The 17,461-nt window shown below is 38.7% G+C and overlaps 1 protein-coding gene across 2 annotated transcripts in view; it reads right to left on the bottom strand.

Moving 5' to 3' along the window:
- LOC138032772 (uncharacterized) overlaps positions 1 to 17,461 on the bottom strand; it is a 62,689-nt gene that overhangs the window by 14,557 nt on the left and 30,671 nt on the right. For both annotated transcript variants that reach the window (XM_068880495.1, XM_068880496.1), the window contains 2 exons: positions 12,785 to 13,165; positions 12,032 to 12,154 (listed from right to left, as the gene is read on the bottom strand). In XM_068880495.1, the coding sequence (XP_068736596.1) occupies positions 12,032 to 12,154; positions 12,785 to 13,165 (504 nt within the window). The remainder of the gene's footprint in view (positions 1 to 12,031; positions 12,155 to 12,784; positions 13,166 to 17,461) is intronic.

Here is a 17,461-nt window from a genome sequence, read left to right as displayed (position 1 = left end):
AATGGGCCAGTTTTTTATGTGATAACGCTGGATCAACATGTGATTCACAGGCAAACAAGGGTAATTAATGTAAAGAGTCAGTTAAGTAGATCCCTTGAGCCAACAACGTATCACCCCCGGGAGGATCGCAAATGGATTCACAGTCCAAGTTGAGGAGAAGTTGAGGGAAAGTTACAGGAAACTCAACACTGGACACCTTCTGAGGAAAACTGTAATTGCCCTTCGAAGCTTCGAGTCAGGGTTGCACTCTTCTTTATCCGGACAATAACGCAAGAAACACAACAGCAACCGCTATCTTGAGCTGACCAACCAAGCTCTCATACTTTGGCCGGAAGTGGCGTCGCAGTATGAAACCTCCATTTGGTGTTAAAAATATAGGTAGGTGGATAGCGCGGTTTGTTTTGTTAATACTTATCCACTGGATAGCGATTTATCCGGTTGATAGCGTTATCCAGCCTTCGAACAACTGGGGCCAGATATTTTGTTGGTCTTTCTTTAACTTTTAAACGGTAAATTAATTCTGTCAGCGTTCAAAATAGTCTGCAAAAAATGTTTAATTCTATTCATTATGAAGTATTATTCAGTATTTAATCTAAGAAACAGTCAAGAGTCCCGTCATTTACGCCTATCTACAGATTGACGTGGAAACATTGCAGACCTGGAAGGCTTTGGCGCCCATAGGTAAACTACCTTTACAATGACTATATATAATATTCTTATTTATAATAAAGTTTCTATATAACGCGCGCTCTCATTGGTTTAAACAGCGTGCTTTATGAGAGTACAAAGCACGGTACAAACGAAAGCTCACGCCATCATCCGCAGAAATGGCAGATGAATTTCCAAATTTTTCCTTGGGTGTTATTGAAGCTGTCAGTTAAAGGCTTGCTCAGATATTCTGTCAAGTGCTTTGGATGGAAGACCTCAGCCGTCGCCCGGTCCAGCAGTTCTTTCAAGCTCAGAAAGTCCTCACGCTGGAGTTCTTCATTTACCAATTCCCAACAGGTTTTCAGATTCCAGCCGCAAGCAATGAACAGTTTGTTTTCCAGTGGTCATTTCGGAAACGTGCAGGTTTTCATGGGCAACAATTCGGCCGGTTTTCACTGAACTTAATTATTTAGATCCTCTTTTTTGCTGTTTTTTACGGACTGAAACCGAACATTGAGGCACTTATTTTCCCATAAATTCGAATTTTGTGTGATTTCTGTCAAGCCACTTGCCAGTTGATTGATGTTTTGACAAGCCTTTGTTTCATTAACCAATCAGATAATTTTAAACATTCTTACAAGCGCTCTGATTGGTCCAAATTAGCGCGCTTTATCAGAGTATAAAGCACTGTGCTGACGACACTACACTTCTTTTGTGCTCTAGCCATTTCCCGCGTGCTTTACAACAGAACAGAGCACAGTCAAGGCTTCTTTATTTGTTAAAATAAGAGTCAGTGGTATACCGAGCGGTAACAAATTGATAAAAACGATACGATATCCTCACAGGTGTGATATCGGTGATTTACTGATATCAAGTTTGTCTCTTAAATTGTACTTAAATTCGTTGGTGTATCATCGAAACATCTTCGGGTCTTCTTCGAAAGTCTTCGGCGATCTTCCGAAATCTTCGGAAAATGTTCGGGAACGTTTGTCTTGCCTTCGGAACAATTTCAGGAAATGTTCGGAATTTTTCGGAAAGTGGTCGGAAATCTTCGGAAAGTCATCAAAAACGCCGTCATCAGTATGTTTATATAATAAAAAGAAGATTACACGTTAGCTCGAAGATATGAATTTTATGTTCGATATTGTTGTTGCCACTCGAACATAAAATTCATATCTTCTCGCCACCGTTTAATTTCATCTATTTATATGATGATTGCTTTGCGAGAAGCATGAAACTCGTTTTGTACCTGCCGATGCGGCAGGTACAAAACGCAGGTCACAGGTCACACGTCACAGGGCACAGGGCACAGGGCACAGGTCACAGGTCATTATTTAACCTATACAGAAAGTATCCTAAACATTCATAAAAGCTAACCTTAGGCCTTATTAGTCCTAATTAGGCCTTTTTTAGGCCTAATTAGGCCTAATTAGGCTTTAAAAAAGTATCCTAAACATTCATAAACGCTAATTTTAGGCCTAATTAGGCCTAAAGAAAAGTTTCTAGGTCTAAGGTTAGCTTTTATGAATGTTTAGGATACTTCCTGTATAGGTAAAACAATGACCTGTGACCTGTGACCTGCGTTTTGTACCTGCCGACGTTCCAGCCCGGTTTGCTGGGATGAAAAATTCTCATGACGTGTGAGTTGCCTTGAAAACGTAGTCGGATTTGCATAATCACAGGATTATTTTTGCATCTTTTGTTTTAAAATGCCATTCCGTACTTGCTAGCGCTAAAATGAACCTTTCGTCTCGAACGTCAAAGCAAGAAAATTCACCAGATACCCCATGCGTGACTTTGACGGTTACAAAACACGTACACAAATCCCTAAAATTCATCCCGGTAAACCTGGCTGAAATCGTCCATATAGACACTTCATCCCTTTTACCGGGCCAGCCCGTCTAACAGGGCAGGGTCGCCTCTTATAAATTAAACAGGCCCTAAAAGAGGAAGAAATTATCATGCTGCACGTGCGGCACGCATTTTTGTAAGGCATTTCTCTCTCGTACTCATCAAAACAACAACGTGAAATGACCAATTTTCGGGTTTTGACGACAACATGGACAACAAACAGTGAATCTTTTGTTCTTTCTCTTTTTTTCAAATCCGTTCGTGCGATTCTGGTTATCGAATACTTCGCCTATCTTATACAACATGAACAAGATGGAAACGCCTTGAAACACTTAGCACTTAGGATAGCTCAAGCTAATAGTTTGAAGTAACGGTTTCGTCGCCGTAGCCTTCTTGGTTTCTTAAACTCCCTAATGTCTCCTGTTGTCAGTTTTTGTAGCCATAATTTTCTGGTGGATTATATTGGTTACTCAAACTGCTTGTTGTAGATGTGTTTCATTTTGCTGATCATTCGCAATTGGGTCTCTGAGCGAGTTACTCTTCACAACTTCGGGAACTGGGTGAAGTTATAGCGACATGCGAGGAACGAATATTCCTGTGCTTGGGCTGAGTGAAAGATTCGCCTGTAGACCAAGATCCTCGATACTTTCAGCGGCCACTGTCTCGCTCGAGCTCAGATTTACTCACGTTTAATCATTTTAATCATTAAGCATCTTGAATTGAAATTATCGAGTTTGACATTCGATGCGTGGGCCTTGAATACATGAATTGCACAACAAGAGAAGTGACATAAATTGCGAGGAATTTGATTTGGTCAACAAACAAATTGATGCTAATTGTTGGCAACTTGATTATAAATGGTGTGACTTGTTTTATTTTTAGCGGACTTGATATTTTGTCACATTTGACGTAGCATACACGGCAAAGCGCGCGCTCCCTCTTCCTCCACATGATTGACAGAAGGAAGCAAATCGGTAGGTGGCCTAACTTCCGACCAATATGAAAGCCTGGTTACTCAGCTCAAGATGGCGGCCAAAACATCACAATATGAACAACATTGGCCGGATGAAGAAGGAGCAGAACTTCACTAAAGGTAAAAAATGCTAAGAAAATTGGGGGGTCTTCGTTTTAGAGTGTTTTACGTCTTAGGGTCTTAGGGTCTTCGTTTTAGAGGTCTTCGTTTTGGAGACACCCCTACGACCTTAATGTTCGAGAAAGTTAAAAAAGTATAAAAAAGATCAGTCAATCTACGGAAATGGAGAGGCCTCTTCCTTTTACTAGAGGAAAATTGCAAATAGTCAAAACTTTCGCTATCCCAAAGTTTACGTTCAGAGCGTCTGTTATACCGACGTGTAAGGAATTAATTAACGAGGTGAGCTGATCAATTCTTTACTGCTTTAATTGGAACGGCAAAGATAAAGTGAAGCGTCATGCACTAGTATCTGACTTTGAAACGGGTGGACTCAAGATGCTCAGTAGACATTGACTCGATGATTAGAGCAACAGGTGTGACATGTTTAAAGAATTATTCTTTGCGACCTGATTTGAGTATTCACCAACTTGAAAATCTTTGTATAGAAATCCGAAAACCGAGATCAAAGCCTGTTCTCGTGACGTGGTAACCTGGTATAGGCCCCCTGACTCTTCAGATGAGATCTTATTTCAAATCGCTTATAGGTAAAATTGACGCGGAGAAAGTTGAGTTGCATGTTTTGGGCGATCTGAACTGCAACTTAGCTCTCCTCAATTGGACCATAACGCAAACCTACTCTCTAGCATTGCTGATGTTTACAGCCTGCAGCAGCCTTTAATTGATCTCCTGATAGGATTGTATGTTCTGGAGTGTCTCATTTAGGCATAAGCGATCACAGCATTATATATGCTTATCGTAAGCTGTCTATAGATTCACCCTCGAGGGGCCATACCACAGTTTCCTATACAAAATTTAAGAACTTTAATTCATCCAATTTTCGTAGCGATATCGCACATCAAAATTGGCAGATCATAGGTAACTATGATATGTGGAAAGCCTGGAAAAAACTGTTCCTTCGTTGTGTTGACAAGCATGCCCCCTTGCGTAATAAACGCGTTCGCCCTTGCAAATCACCTTGGATTACTTCGCAAGTCAAAAACGTTTGCATGCAATAGATATTCTTAAGTTAAAAGCCACTCGTTCTGATGATGCGGACGACTGGCGTAAATTAAAAAAACTTCACAAGATGGTAAAAAATGAAATTTAACCGTGCAAAAGAATACCGCTAAAAGCATGCCCTCAATGAGTACCAAGGTGATCCACGTAACACCTGGCGAATTTTCAACAAGCTTATATCTAGGAATCGAAATCACACAAATCTGTCAATGTGGCAATTGTATTTATGTCTCTCATGAGCTGTCTAACGCCTTTAATGATCATTTTTCTTCCATTGGGCCTAAGTAAGAAAATGATACTCATGCCAATGAAGAAAATTCTTCTCATTTGGATTATTTAGCTGAGACTGGTCACTGCACATTCGAACTAAAACGGACCAGCGTCTCCAAGGTTCTTCTTCTTTTATCCAGATTATGTAAATCAAAATCTACTGGTTTGGACAAAATATCTGCAAAACACTTACGCGAATGTGCTGATTTAATAGCCGAATCACTCTGTACTATCTTTAATTAATCTATTGTTTCTGGAATTTTCCCTGATGAATGGAAACTTTCGAAAGTCATCCCCTTGTTCAAACAGGGTAATCGTTCAGATCTAAATAATTACCGCCCAATTTCAGTAATTCCAGTTGTAGCTAAAGTCTTTGAGAGAATCATTCATGATCAACTCTATAATTACCTTACTATACACAAACTCATCTCAAGACACCAATCGGGATTTCGACCTCTTCATTCCACAGCAAAAAAAGCATTTTTGATAATGAGTAAAGTTGACTCACTTTATGAGTAAAGGAAGCATTTTACTCAATATCTTGAGTTAGATTACTCACAACATGAGTTAGATTTTTCACTCAACATAATGAGTTGAAGGAACTCAATATTTTGAGTAAACTAGGTATAACTCAAATTTACTCAAACATGTGAGTAAATTCCTACTCACTGACTGAGTAAGTGTTTTTCTCTCATTGCGCAAAACTTTGTGTAAATTTTTTTTACTACACACACCGAGTAAATTAACTCTTTATTTTGAGTAATTTGACTGTAAGTCAAACGAGGGAGTAAAAATACACACAGAGTGAAACTCGGCTGTTCTGCAGTTTTTAAGATATAACATGACTCCAAATGGAAGTTTGAGATCTAACGTTTTACATTTATGGGTGCAGGTTAAATCATGATTCTTATAAATTATTTGATAAATATTGAATTAATTTGTTATACAAATAAGTTATAAATGAACTGATGAGTAAATAAATTAGCAGCACATAATTCTAGTCACCTAAAAATTACCGATTCTGCTATGAAAACAATGTCCCTCGCCTCAATGTCCCTCGCCTCAACGAAGAGTTTAAGCTAGGCCACGCAGGAAGCTTAATCCCATTGTTACGTATGTATTTATTAACATTTACACAGTACGCAAGAACCGTGCGACTGATTCCGACGATGGTTGGCATAATTCATGAGAAGAGGTTTTACAATGTACATTCTAAATTTATTCACTACATTGTGTGCCCGGCGTATTACTAATCGCACGCGTGATTGAGATCTTGTAGTATGAATTTCTTGCACATTTTTTAATATACATGTATTAGTGGACTAGGAGAAGAAAAAAAAACTATCAACCCCCTCTGTATGGCCCTCATCATCGCTTGAATTTACCGCGAGAGTGCCATTGTCTTCTTCTGTGTCGACGTCTTCATCATTTTGCGGTCTATGATAAGATTGTTCCAGTTGTGCTTTCGCTGAATATGAGATTTAAACGAGTTGAATTTCTGAAATTATTGGCTACAATGGCCACATGTTATCGTGAAGTTTGGCTCGTGACCGTGAATAAACTTTACCTGACTAAGGAGCTTCTTAAAGGTACTATCAGCGAAGCTACTAGGACAGTAACAACATCGGAACGCCATTGTTCATTTTTCGGGCCGTGGCGGGAGCGTGGTGACGTCAATGCTTTTGTTTACCCACACGGTGAACCTTTGAACCCAGATTAGTCTTGCGTTACGCAGACTCATGAGAAGACACAAAAGGTTTGCACTGTGCTTTCCCTTTTTAGGTGTGATAATTTCATTAAATGTGTCACGGATTAATGAGATAAGTTTTCAACGCTGCTTTAAGTGGTATGGATAATGTTATGGGTCGTTACTGTGGTCATTCAATAGGCCATTTATTTAATCACAAGTTCTCTTCAGTTTCGTATTTCAACTTGTGGCCGCACCCAAAAATTTAGTTTTGAGGAAGAGTGCGCCAAAGAAGGTCTCTCGCCATTTACTCGCGTAAGTGATGACTACAGTCCGCATTGCAACTGGTATGTTCTCAACCTCGACGCCGAAGCGATGTAAACGATCGCCAATTGTCGCCTGAAGTTTTCCAGAGGATCTTCGATGGCAAGATCGATGTTCGTTAGTCGAATGGAATGGAATGGAAATTGTCTATTCGTCCTTTTGACTGATATCCGTTTTCCTTCGCCAGAATATACTCAACAATCGAAGATCCAGATGACTTTTTGAACTCATTGGACTTGATTAGCAAGGAACCTCTGAACAACCACTTGCTTCTCGACGTTTGGATTCAAATGCCCTCAACCCCGCCGAGCAAACTGTCGCTTTCATCATTTGAAATGGACGATTCAAACACGCCTGAAAAGGTTTAGCTCATGGAGCAGCGAAGAATTTTGATGCCGTGTGCAACAAACAGAGAGGAAATTTGGCTATGGTGCTTTTAATGTGTGTATTTGACGACCCAGAATCGAAGCCAAGGCCATGGTCAATCAAATCGTCGAGGACGTTTCTGTAAAAAGTGGGTAAAAAAGGATTAAAGAGGGCCGTGGAGGAACTTGTTGGCGATGGCACAAAACCAAGATACGTGGAGAGCTTGAGAGTACCTTACTGGACGCTTGTCCACTTTCAGGCGAGGGCAAGGGTCTCCTCTAAAACGTGGCAGTCAGTGATTATTAACATCACATGGCGTGAACGAACAGGGGTAAGACTTTAGTAATTTGGCCATGATTGCTTTAAAAATTCAAGCATAATATTTATGTTTACATGTTTCGTTGTATTTGTTTTGCTTGGTTTCTTTCTTTACATCATACACCAGATATTGACTTAAACTCTTTCCCCTCAATTGTTAGTATTACTATCATTATTATTATTATCATTATTATTATTATTATTATTATTATTATGATAATAATTAATTGTAACATTAATTATGACAATAATTTATTTAATACAACAGATATTGACTTAAACACTTTCCCCTCAAAACTGAATGATGTTTATTATTATTGTTGTTATTATTATTATTATTATTATTATTGCTATTATTATTATTATTATTATTATTATTATTATTATTACTACTATTATTATTATAATAATTGTTATTATTATTATTATTCATTTTCATTCTCACTATTGTTATTTCAGGTCTAACTGAGTTTCGAATACTCTAGCACCTTGAGGAAATCGCAGAATTTTCTCTGCCACTATCCAAGTTCAGAAGCCTTTTCAGGATCTAAATACATCAAAGACTTTAATTTTAAACAGAGTTACTTCTTGCCAGATCCATGTCAATGTTAATTAGAATTTGTGTTAACTGAATTCTTATCTAATTTATGTTTTCTACAAATGTACATTTATTGGAAATTTATTTTCAGATTTTATCCTTGATTAGCGAAGTGTAGCCCAAAGATAACTGGTCGTAGTACACTTTAGGAATATATTGTGTTTGTAAGTACCATAATGTTGGTTTGTTTGAGAACTTTTAAAGAGCCAAGATAATATTACTAGACTGTACTTTAGGTGGCGCACCCATGAGTACAGCATAACCCAGTCTTTTGTGAGAGTCAACATAACATTATTTGGCTGTACTTTAGGTGGCACACCCATGAGTACAGCATAACCCAGTCTTTTTGTTAGAGCCAAGATAATATTATTAAGCTGTACTTTAGGTGGCGCACCCATGAGTACAGGATAACCCAGTCTTTTTGTTAGAGCCAAGATAATATTATTAAGCTGTACTTTAGGTGGCGCACCCATGAGTACAGGATAACCCAGTCTTTTGTTAGAGCCAAGATAATATTATTAGGCTGTACTTTAGGTGGCGCACCCATGAGTACAGCATAACTCAGTCTTTTGTTAGAGTCAAGATAATATTATTAGGCTGTACCTCAGGTGGCACACCCATCAGTACAGTATAACCCAGTGTTTTGTTAGAGCCAAGATAATATTATTCGGCTGTACTTTAGATGGCGCACCCATGAGTACAGCATAACCCAGTCTTTTGTTAAAGTCAAGATAATTACACCCATGAGTACAGCATAACCTAGTCTTTCATTAGAGCCAAGATAATATTATTAGGCTGTACTTTAGGTGGCACACCCATGAGTACAGCATAACCCAGTCTTTTGTTATTAGAGCCAAGATAATATTATTAGGCTGTACTTTAGGTGGCGCACCCATGAGTACAGCATAACCCAGTCTTTTGTTAGAGCCAAGATAATATTATTCGGTTGTACTTTAGGTGGCGCACCCATGAGTATAACATAACCCAGTGTTTTGTTAGAGTCAAGATAATATTATTAGGCTGTACTTTAGGTGGCACACCCATGAGTACAGCATAACCCAGTCTTTCGTTAGAGCCAAGATAATATTATTCGGCTGTACTTTAGGTGGCGCACCCATTAGTGCAGTATCACCCAGTCTTTTGTTAGAGCCAAGATAATATGATTAGGCTGTACTTTAGGTGGCACACCCATGAGTACAGCATAACCCAGTCTTTTGTTAGAGCCAAGATAATATTATTCGGCTGTACTTTAGGTGGCGCACCCATTAGTGCAGTATCACCCAGTCTTTTGTTAGAGCCAAGATAATATTATTAGGCTGTACTTTAGGTGGCACACCCATGAGTACAGCATAACCCAGTCTTTTGTTAGAGCCAAGATAATATTATTCGGCTGTACTTTAGGTGGCGCACCCATGAGTACAGCATAACCCAGTCTTTTGTGAGAGTCAACATAATATTATTAGGCTGTACTTTAGGTGGCACACCCATGAGTACAGCATAACCCAGTCTTTTGTTAGAGCCAAGATAATATTATTCGGCTGTACTTTAGGTGGCGCACCCATGAGTATAACATAACCCAGTGTTTTGTTAGAGTCAAGATAATATTATTAGGCTGTACTTTAGGTGGCACACCCATGAGTACAGCATAACCCAATCTTTCGTTAGAGCCAAGATAATATTATTAGGCTGTACTTTAGGTGGCGCACCCATGAGTGCAGTATCACCCAGTCTTTTGTTAGAGTCAAGATAATATTATTAGGCTGTACTTTAGGTGGCACACCCATGAGTATAACATAACCCAGTGTTTTGTTAGAGTCAAGATAATATTATTCGGCTGTACTTTAGGTGGCGCACCCATGAGTATAACATAACCCAGTGTTTTGTTAGAGTCAAGATAATATTATTAGGCTGTACTTTAGGTGGCGCACCCATGAGTACAGCATAACTCAGTATTTGTTAGAGTCAAGATAATATTATTAGGCTGTACTTTAGGTGGCACACCCATGAGTACAGTATAACCCAGTGTTTTGTTAGAGCCAAGATAATATTATTTTGTGCACATTGTGATTTTGTGATAAGTGCATCTCAGCTTGTGTTGAGCACTCTTTGAAAACTTAGTTTAGTGTGGCACTGGAATACTCTTGAATACTCCCGGAGTTTTAGCTGTCAATTGCTGTAGATACATTGCCATAACACATTTGTAATTTACATCTCCTCAAGGTCTCCTGTTGTACAATAATGGTCAGATTTATTGTACTTTACTGTAACAGTGATATAGGTTTACATGTGTGCTAATATGCTAATGACAGCTCTGGTAAACTGTACCTAAAAGGAAAGAGATAAGTGGTCATCCAGTGTTTTGGGCTGTAAACATTAGAAAGAATTAAAAACAACAAAGAAACAAAAATTAGTTAAAACATAAACATAGACCTCCTATATCTTGTTGGAAAACCAGGAAATCTTTTGATTACATACAATATTCAATATTATTTTACTTAAGTGAGCTTTAAGGTTGGCCTTGCAAACTAAAGAAAAAAAATGTGAATTCCTTATTTTTTAGGTTTTTTGAGAGTATTTTATAAATACAAAACATTAAGAGTGATTATTTTAATCCATAAAAGGAGGCGTAATAGTTGGTGCTTAATAAACCAAAGTAGACGAAATATTAAATGATTTAGGGAGTAATAAGCATAAGTATTTGTCACGGATCACATGTAACTAAAGGGTACAATCACTAAAAGTATTTCGAACGTATAAAGATTACGTTTATGATTATGATGCAAGTATGGTGATTTTTAATCGGATGAACTTTTATTCAGCTTAAAATGTTGAATTGAAAATGTCATTTTATTTTACTCGATATGTAGGGTACTTTTATACATATATTTTACTCAATACCTTGAGTACTATTAAAACTCGTTGTGTGAGTAAATTTCTGTTTTACTCAAAATTTAGAGTACGACTTACTCAATTTATGAGTAGATAATCATTTTACTCAAAATAAAGAGTCAGTATGGATGCATCTCTCTTGAGTACTTTTACCTCTAAATTTGAGTTAATATTACTCAATGTATGAGTAGTCTTACTCATACAACTGAGTAAGTTAACTCACCCTGAGTAAACTTACTCCATTCCGTGAGTATAAACTACTCAGCATCTCTGCTACAGGTTACTCACTATATTGAGTCACTATGGATGCAACGATTTACTCACTATTTTGAGTTGAAGTTACTCGGCTTTTTTTGCTGTGCACTGTCACTGCATTACGTGAAGCTATCAATAGTTGGGCTTACAACATTGACCAGGGTAATGTAAACGCAGTCGTTTTCTTGGATTTAAAGAAAGCTTTTGACACCGTCCATCACGATATTCTTTTGTCTAAACTTGTGAAATATGGTGTCCATGGCACTTCATACAATTGGTTTAGATCATACTTGGGCTGCCGCAAACAACAATGTTTTACAAATGGTTCTCTCTCTGGGGACCATTTCCTTACTTGTGGTATACCTCAAGGTACAATTTTGGGTCCACTCCTTTTTATAATATATGTTAACGACTTACCTAACTGTCAATTAAATTCTGAACCTCGAATGTATACTGATGACACACACATAAACTTTGCTAGTAATGCTGGTAATTAATTAGGTTTTCATAGATGCGACAGATGAGTTTACCGTTTCTAAATAAAGTTATCCAATCCAATCCAACAGTCACTGAAATTTAAGCCGTATCCCCCCCCCCTCCCCAACCAATATGCGTCAGAAACCGTGAAAAGGTCCACTTTAGTTAACATTTTAAGAATCACATCAGTAGTACATACCCAAGCAATTCCTTCCATCATAACTGTATCCTGAAGTGCATCTACAGGTGAAAGATCCATCATTATTAATGCAGGTGGCATTCTCTGGACAGTTGTAAGAAAACCCTTGGCACTCGTCGTAATCTAAATTATTATGAAATAAATATAATCAACCGACTATGCAGCGTTCCCAGATAAATAACTTTTACTGACATACCTCAAGTGCCGTACTCTTATTTATAGGTGCTAAATTATAGCTTAGCTTCGTGCATGAAGAGTAATATTAATTTTGACCTCTTTTGAAGTTACGTACGTAAATAATTAGGACTTTGAAATACCTTCTTTTGCTCAAACTTCGGAGACTTGTTCCAACTAATTTTAGTTTTCTTTCCTTTACACCACAGTCGCTCAATCAAAACCAATCTCGTCGGATAAACAAGCACTTCATCTCGATCCTGGCGTTTCAGTAAACCTCGATATTGACTTTTGTCGCGAATTTGAAACTGGTTTACCATGTTGAACGCTTCTCCAACATCCAGCATTTTCGCTGCGAATAAATGAAGTCGGTTTTTTGCTGGAAACTTTGTACGCAAACCTCGGCACCAGCATGAAAGCTACATTACGATTAGCTTACTCCGAGAGAACGGAGGGCAGTTCACTTTGACCAGCTACGTGGGGACGAGGACCGTTCAGTTGAGGCATCGCCTGAGGGGCCCTGAAGGAGACTATGCTTTGGCTAGCTCTCAGCTCTATTACTTCACGCTAACTTCCTACCTTTCTTACAGCTGTACTTATGGCAGCTTGAACAGTTGACATCATTCCATTTGAATTTGTGAGCCTGAAGTGAGCCAAGGGTGTGCACGCAATCCTCATTACGGAAGTTATTAGGTTGATTCGTTGCCCAGTAATGGAAGTCAAATCGAGTTCCATCACTCCAAACGAACGTTCCTTCACTATTTATGTCAGACAAACCAAGCCAACCATTTTCACCGTTGTGTAAGTTTTGCAGAAAGACATTTTCTTCTTGGCTGTGAACACTGGGGAGGTTGGCTCCCTGTGTAGCACACCTGCTCTGGCCATTGCTCCAGGAATCACAGGATGATACTTTTTGGTAACAATATCCTTTAAAATACATCCAGTCATCAGGGCAGATATCTGAAAATGAAAGCAAAAATTGAAGGTTTCCCTGTTGACAAGTTCAGCTGAAAAGTGTATTTTTTGAGAAGATGAAGAATTATTTGATTTTGGCATTTTTCGAGAAAAAAAAACGTTTCTCCACTTGTCTGTCGCTTAAGGTGATTCCTCAGGAAAAAAAAAAAGAAAGTTGTCAAACGATTTTCTTGAAACTTTCCCTGAATGTTTCCTACTAATCCCTGTTTTGAGAACTACATAAAACGATATGTCTATAATGGGCCAATCTTACCCCATTGATGCCGGTACTGATACTAAACACGCGCGTTATTTCAGTTCATCGGCTCAGGGTACACTTTGCGGTAGCTAAACGAGAGGGTTTTTAAAGTAACACTTGAAAAAACACCTAATAGTAGAAAGTCTAGAGCATATGGAACACTTTCTTTTATAGTTTATGGAAAAATCACTCAACATGAAAGACATCCACTCAAAAGCGTTTCTCGAGTCGTTGTTTTCAAGATCGTAATTTACATCACTGGGTAAGGGGCTCCGTGTACGTTTTTAGCTATATCTTTTTCTCCTTATTATTATTATTATTATTATTATTATTATTATTATTATTATTATTATTATTATTATTTTATTTGAAGGGGATAATTTGTACACCAAAATAATGCAATAGAAAAATATAGGTCACCGTGCTCGTTTATGAGGAAAACACTATTGTACTTGTCTATTTAGATTATCGTAGGTTGAAACAACAAAATTCGCCATGTTCTCGGAATTCACAACTTCCCTCACGTGTTTTGAGAACTGTTTCAGCGTGTATGATCGACTTGCACCATATTTTCAATGTTGCAAATTTGACCAATTTCAATCTCGTTCCCAGAGTCTTCGTTCCCCTTACCAGCGGGTCGGTAAACGAGCGATTCTGGGATAATCTGTTTGGATAAACTTTTTCATTGGTTAAGAGTCTGAGCATGAGCAACCGATTTCGGCCCCAGGAGACTCTCCCAAGGTTTTCGTGAAGGAGTTTACAGAGCATCGCATGTTTATTTGGCTGGCTTCGCAAAACCTTCGATTGATTTGTTTGGAGCCAAAACAAAGAGTGAGAGCCTATTAAATCTAATCGAATGGAATCATCTTTCACTGAGTAATTGTGGCTTTAAAATGTAGTCATACCGAGTCTTAAAGTTGCTGTATATTATCATATGAATCCATAAGATGAACCTCTCGTAGTTAGTTACGTAGATGTAAGTGTCCTGGAAAAGGTGCGAGTACCTTTAGCAGGTGATTTTTGGGTAGAGAAAGAATAACTGATGCAAAGAAATCTCGTTTGGCTGGTGACAGTGCTGTTGAACGCTTTGAAAATATCGTGGAATTTTCGGCTCTCTGGCATGCAAAGCAATCCTTTCTTTTGGTAGGTTGAAAACATTACTCGAATTTCATTTGGTCTCATTACTCTGTACTCGTGTTTTCAATCTCCATTGGAGGAAGAGGCCAGATTAGATATAGAGAATCAAATCAATGTAACGAGATTTATAACTCAATCCAATGGAATTTGCCTTACATTTTAGGTACTTAGAACAAATAGAAATTCTTTTGAGTAATACAGTATTCAAGAAACCCTCTCTGAAGTACTTTAATGTACTACTACACATGGAGTTTTTGTCCGTAGTTGCTCAGCCCACAGTATTAATTACAGTGGCGATTATTATTTGCTTATTGAAGCCACAGTGGTCAAGTGCTTCAGACTTCAAAGGTTGTTTGACTGTACGAGTTCTGGCCCCAGTTCTTTGAAGGGTAGATAGGGCTATCCATTGCATCCAGCACTACCGAATTGATTAGTCAATTGGTTTTCCTAGTGTTTATCCACTGGATAGTGATTTATCTGGCCCCAGTTGTTAGAAATGTGGATGATGTTATCCACCACAGAATGTACTATCTATTGGACAGAGCAATTGCTTCTGCCACAGGCAGACAACCCTAAGGATGAGAGAGCGTGTGACGTCACGTTATTTTGAGACAGTTGTAACGGCCGATTCAACTAATCGAGGAAATTTTTCCATAAAAACTTAAAATCGCTATGTTGCTTTTCAAGAACTCATTTTATGGACAGCCAAATAAATAAAGTTCACTCACCTACTATTTTCTGCGTTGTCCTAAGTGATTTGATGGGTCTTTGGGATGCTTCGATTTCCTCTTCAGATCACGCGCGTCGTCACATAAAATAGGGAGCTTCAGCAAAGACAACGGGGACGGCGACGTGAATGTTACAAATTTGCATATTAGAGGGCAAAAACAATAGCTTTGCACGCCCTGCACGTGCATTTTTCATTTTTGTTCATTTCTTTGCCGTCGTCAGCAAAACAACAACGTGAAATAGCCAAATTTGAGGTTTTATGGAGGACGTCGGGAATTGGAGATAAATTCTCATTTTATCTAAATTAAGCGCCACTCATAACGATTTCATTCCTGAGGGACTGCCACACCTTTGTCTTATTAAAAAGCTTGGAGTAGTCGCGAAGTGATTGCAATAACACGAAATTATGTTTTGATATGACGTTCTCGTTGCCGTTCCTGTCGTCGTTGCTAAAGCTTCCCATAGCGATGTTTCTCGTGACGTCATCTATTGTTATTAATATGCCAACCAGAACCTGATTGGCTGTTGAAACAATGACTTCTTTTGTTCCGTGGTTGGCAAATTTGAATATCAAAAGAAATGTGACCTCAATGTTTGTAAACAAGAAATACCGCTATTGTATGTGACGACGCGTGTGATCTAAAGAGGGAATCCAAGCGTCCCAAAAACCCATCAAATCACTTAGGACAACGCAGAAAATAGTAGGTGAGTGAACTTTATTTATCTGGCTTTCCATAAAATGAGTTTTCGAAAAGAGACATCGCGATTTGAAGTTTTTATGGAACATTTTCCTCGATTAGTTGAATCGGCCATTACAACTGTCTCAAAATAACGTGACGTTACGCGCTCTCGCATCCTCAGGGTTGTCTGCCTGGGGTTCCGCTATTTTTTATCCACTGGATAGAGATTTATCCTCCTGCAGATAGCGCTATCCATTGTTTCAACAACTGGCACCTGGTGGGTAGCGCTATCCACCTTTTGAACAACCACAGGCAGCCCAAGCTTGGTATACGATTTAAAGACTTTGCATGGAAAAATTAACTTCGAGCTTATAAATGCTAAAGTAAGCTGTAAATGTAGAACTAAACTTCACTTACCTCTACGTACAGTTGTTCTCGTCTTTTCTGTGCAATCGGAGGGAAAACTGTTTCCGTTTTAGCCTGGTTTGTGGCTTTCGAATTTTTACGATGCCCTTAGTTGTCATTTTCCGTCATAAAGAGAAGAAAGGCTGGTGACTCGCGGCGATCTCGTCCCACAAATTGCTTTCGCATCACAAAGCAACGGTCCGAATCGCCATAAAAACACCACAGCCTTAAGGCCAAAAAATTTTTCGTATTACATTACTTCCACTCCGGGAACACACAGCGGTTTTCGGCGGATAAATTCCAAATAATATTCGGCTTTCTATAATCTATAATTTTCCCATGCGTTCAGCTAGATGTGTCGCTACGGCCGTTATAGCTTGATTGCGATCGTATTACATTCTGCACTCTCATTGGCCAAGTGTTTCAAATTGTCCATTGAGAGTGCAGAATATAATACGATCGCTATCAAGCTATAACGGCCGTAGCCACACATCTAGCTGAACGCATGGACAGATTATAGAAAGCCGAACATTATTTGGAATTTATCCGCCAAAAATCACTGTGTGGTAACGGAGCCGGCCTTAAGGCTGTGGTGTTTTTATGGCGATTCGGACCGTTGCTTTGTGATGCGAAAGCAATTTGTGGGACGAGATCGCCGCGAGTCACCAGCCTTTCTTCTCTTTATGACGGAAAATGACAACTAACGACATCGTAAAAATTCGAAAGCCACAAACCCTGCTAAAACGGACACAGTTTGCCCTCCAACTGCACAGAAAAGACGAGGACAACTGTATGTAGAGGTGAGTGAAGTTTATTTCTACATTTACAGCTTATTTCACCATTTATAAGCTCAAAGTTAATTTTCCCATACAAAATCTGTAAATCGTATACTGAGCTTGGGCTGCCTGTGGAACCTTTATCCAACCTCGTTCCCAGGGTCTCTCTTCTCTTCTTCCTTTGTTGTTGAGGAGAAAGGAAGCAGAGAAGAGAGACCTAAGGAATGAGGTTGGTCTTGATCATCTCTCAGTTTTCTATAACTTTAATCCACGTTGCCTCTCTATATGTACCCGCATACAACTTAATACTAACAAA

Source organism: Montipora capricornis, chromosome 14 (assembly GCF_036669925.1).
Source record: "Montipora capricornis isolate CH-2021 chromosome 14, ASM3666992v2, whole genome shotgun sequence".
NCBI lineage: Eukaryota > Metazoa > Cnidaria > Anthozoa > Scleractinia > Acroporidae > Montipora > Montipora capricornis.
This window is presented reverse-complemented; position numbering and strand designations above follow the sequence as displayed.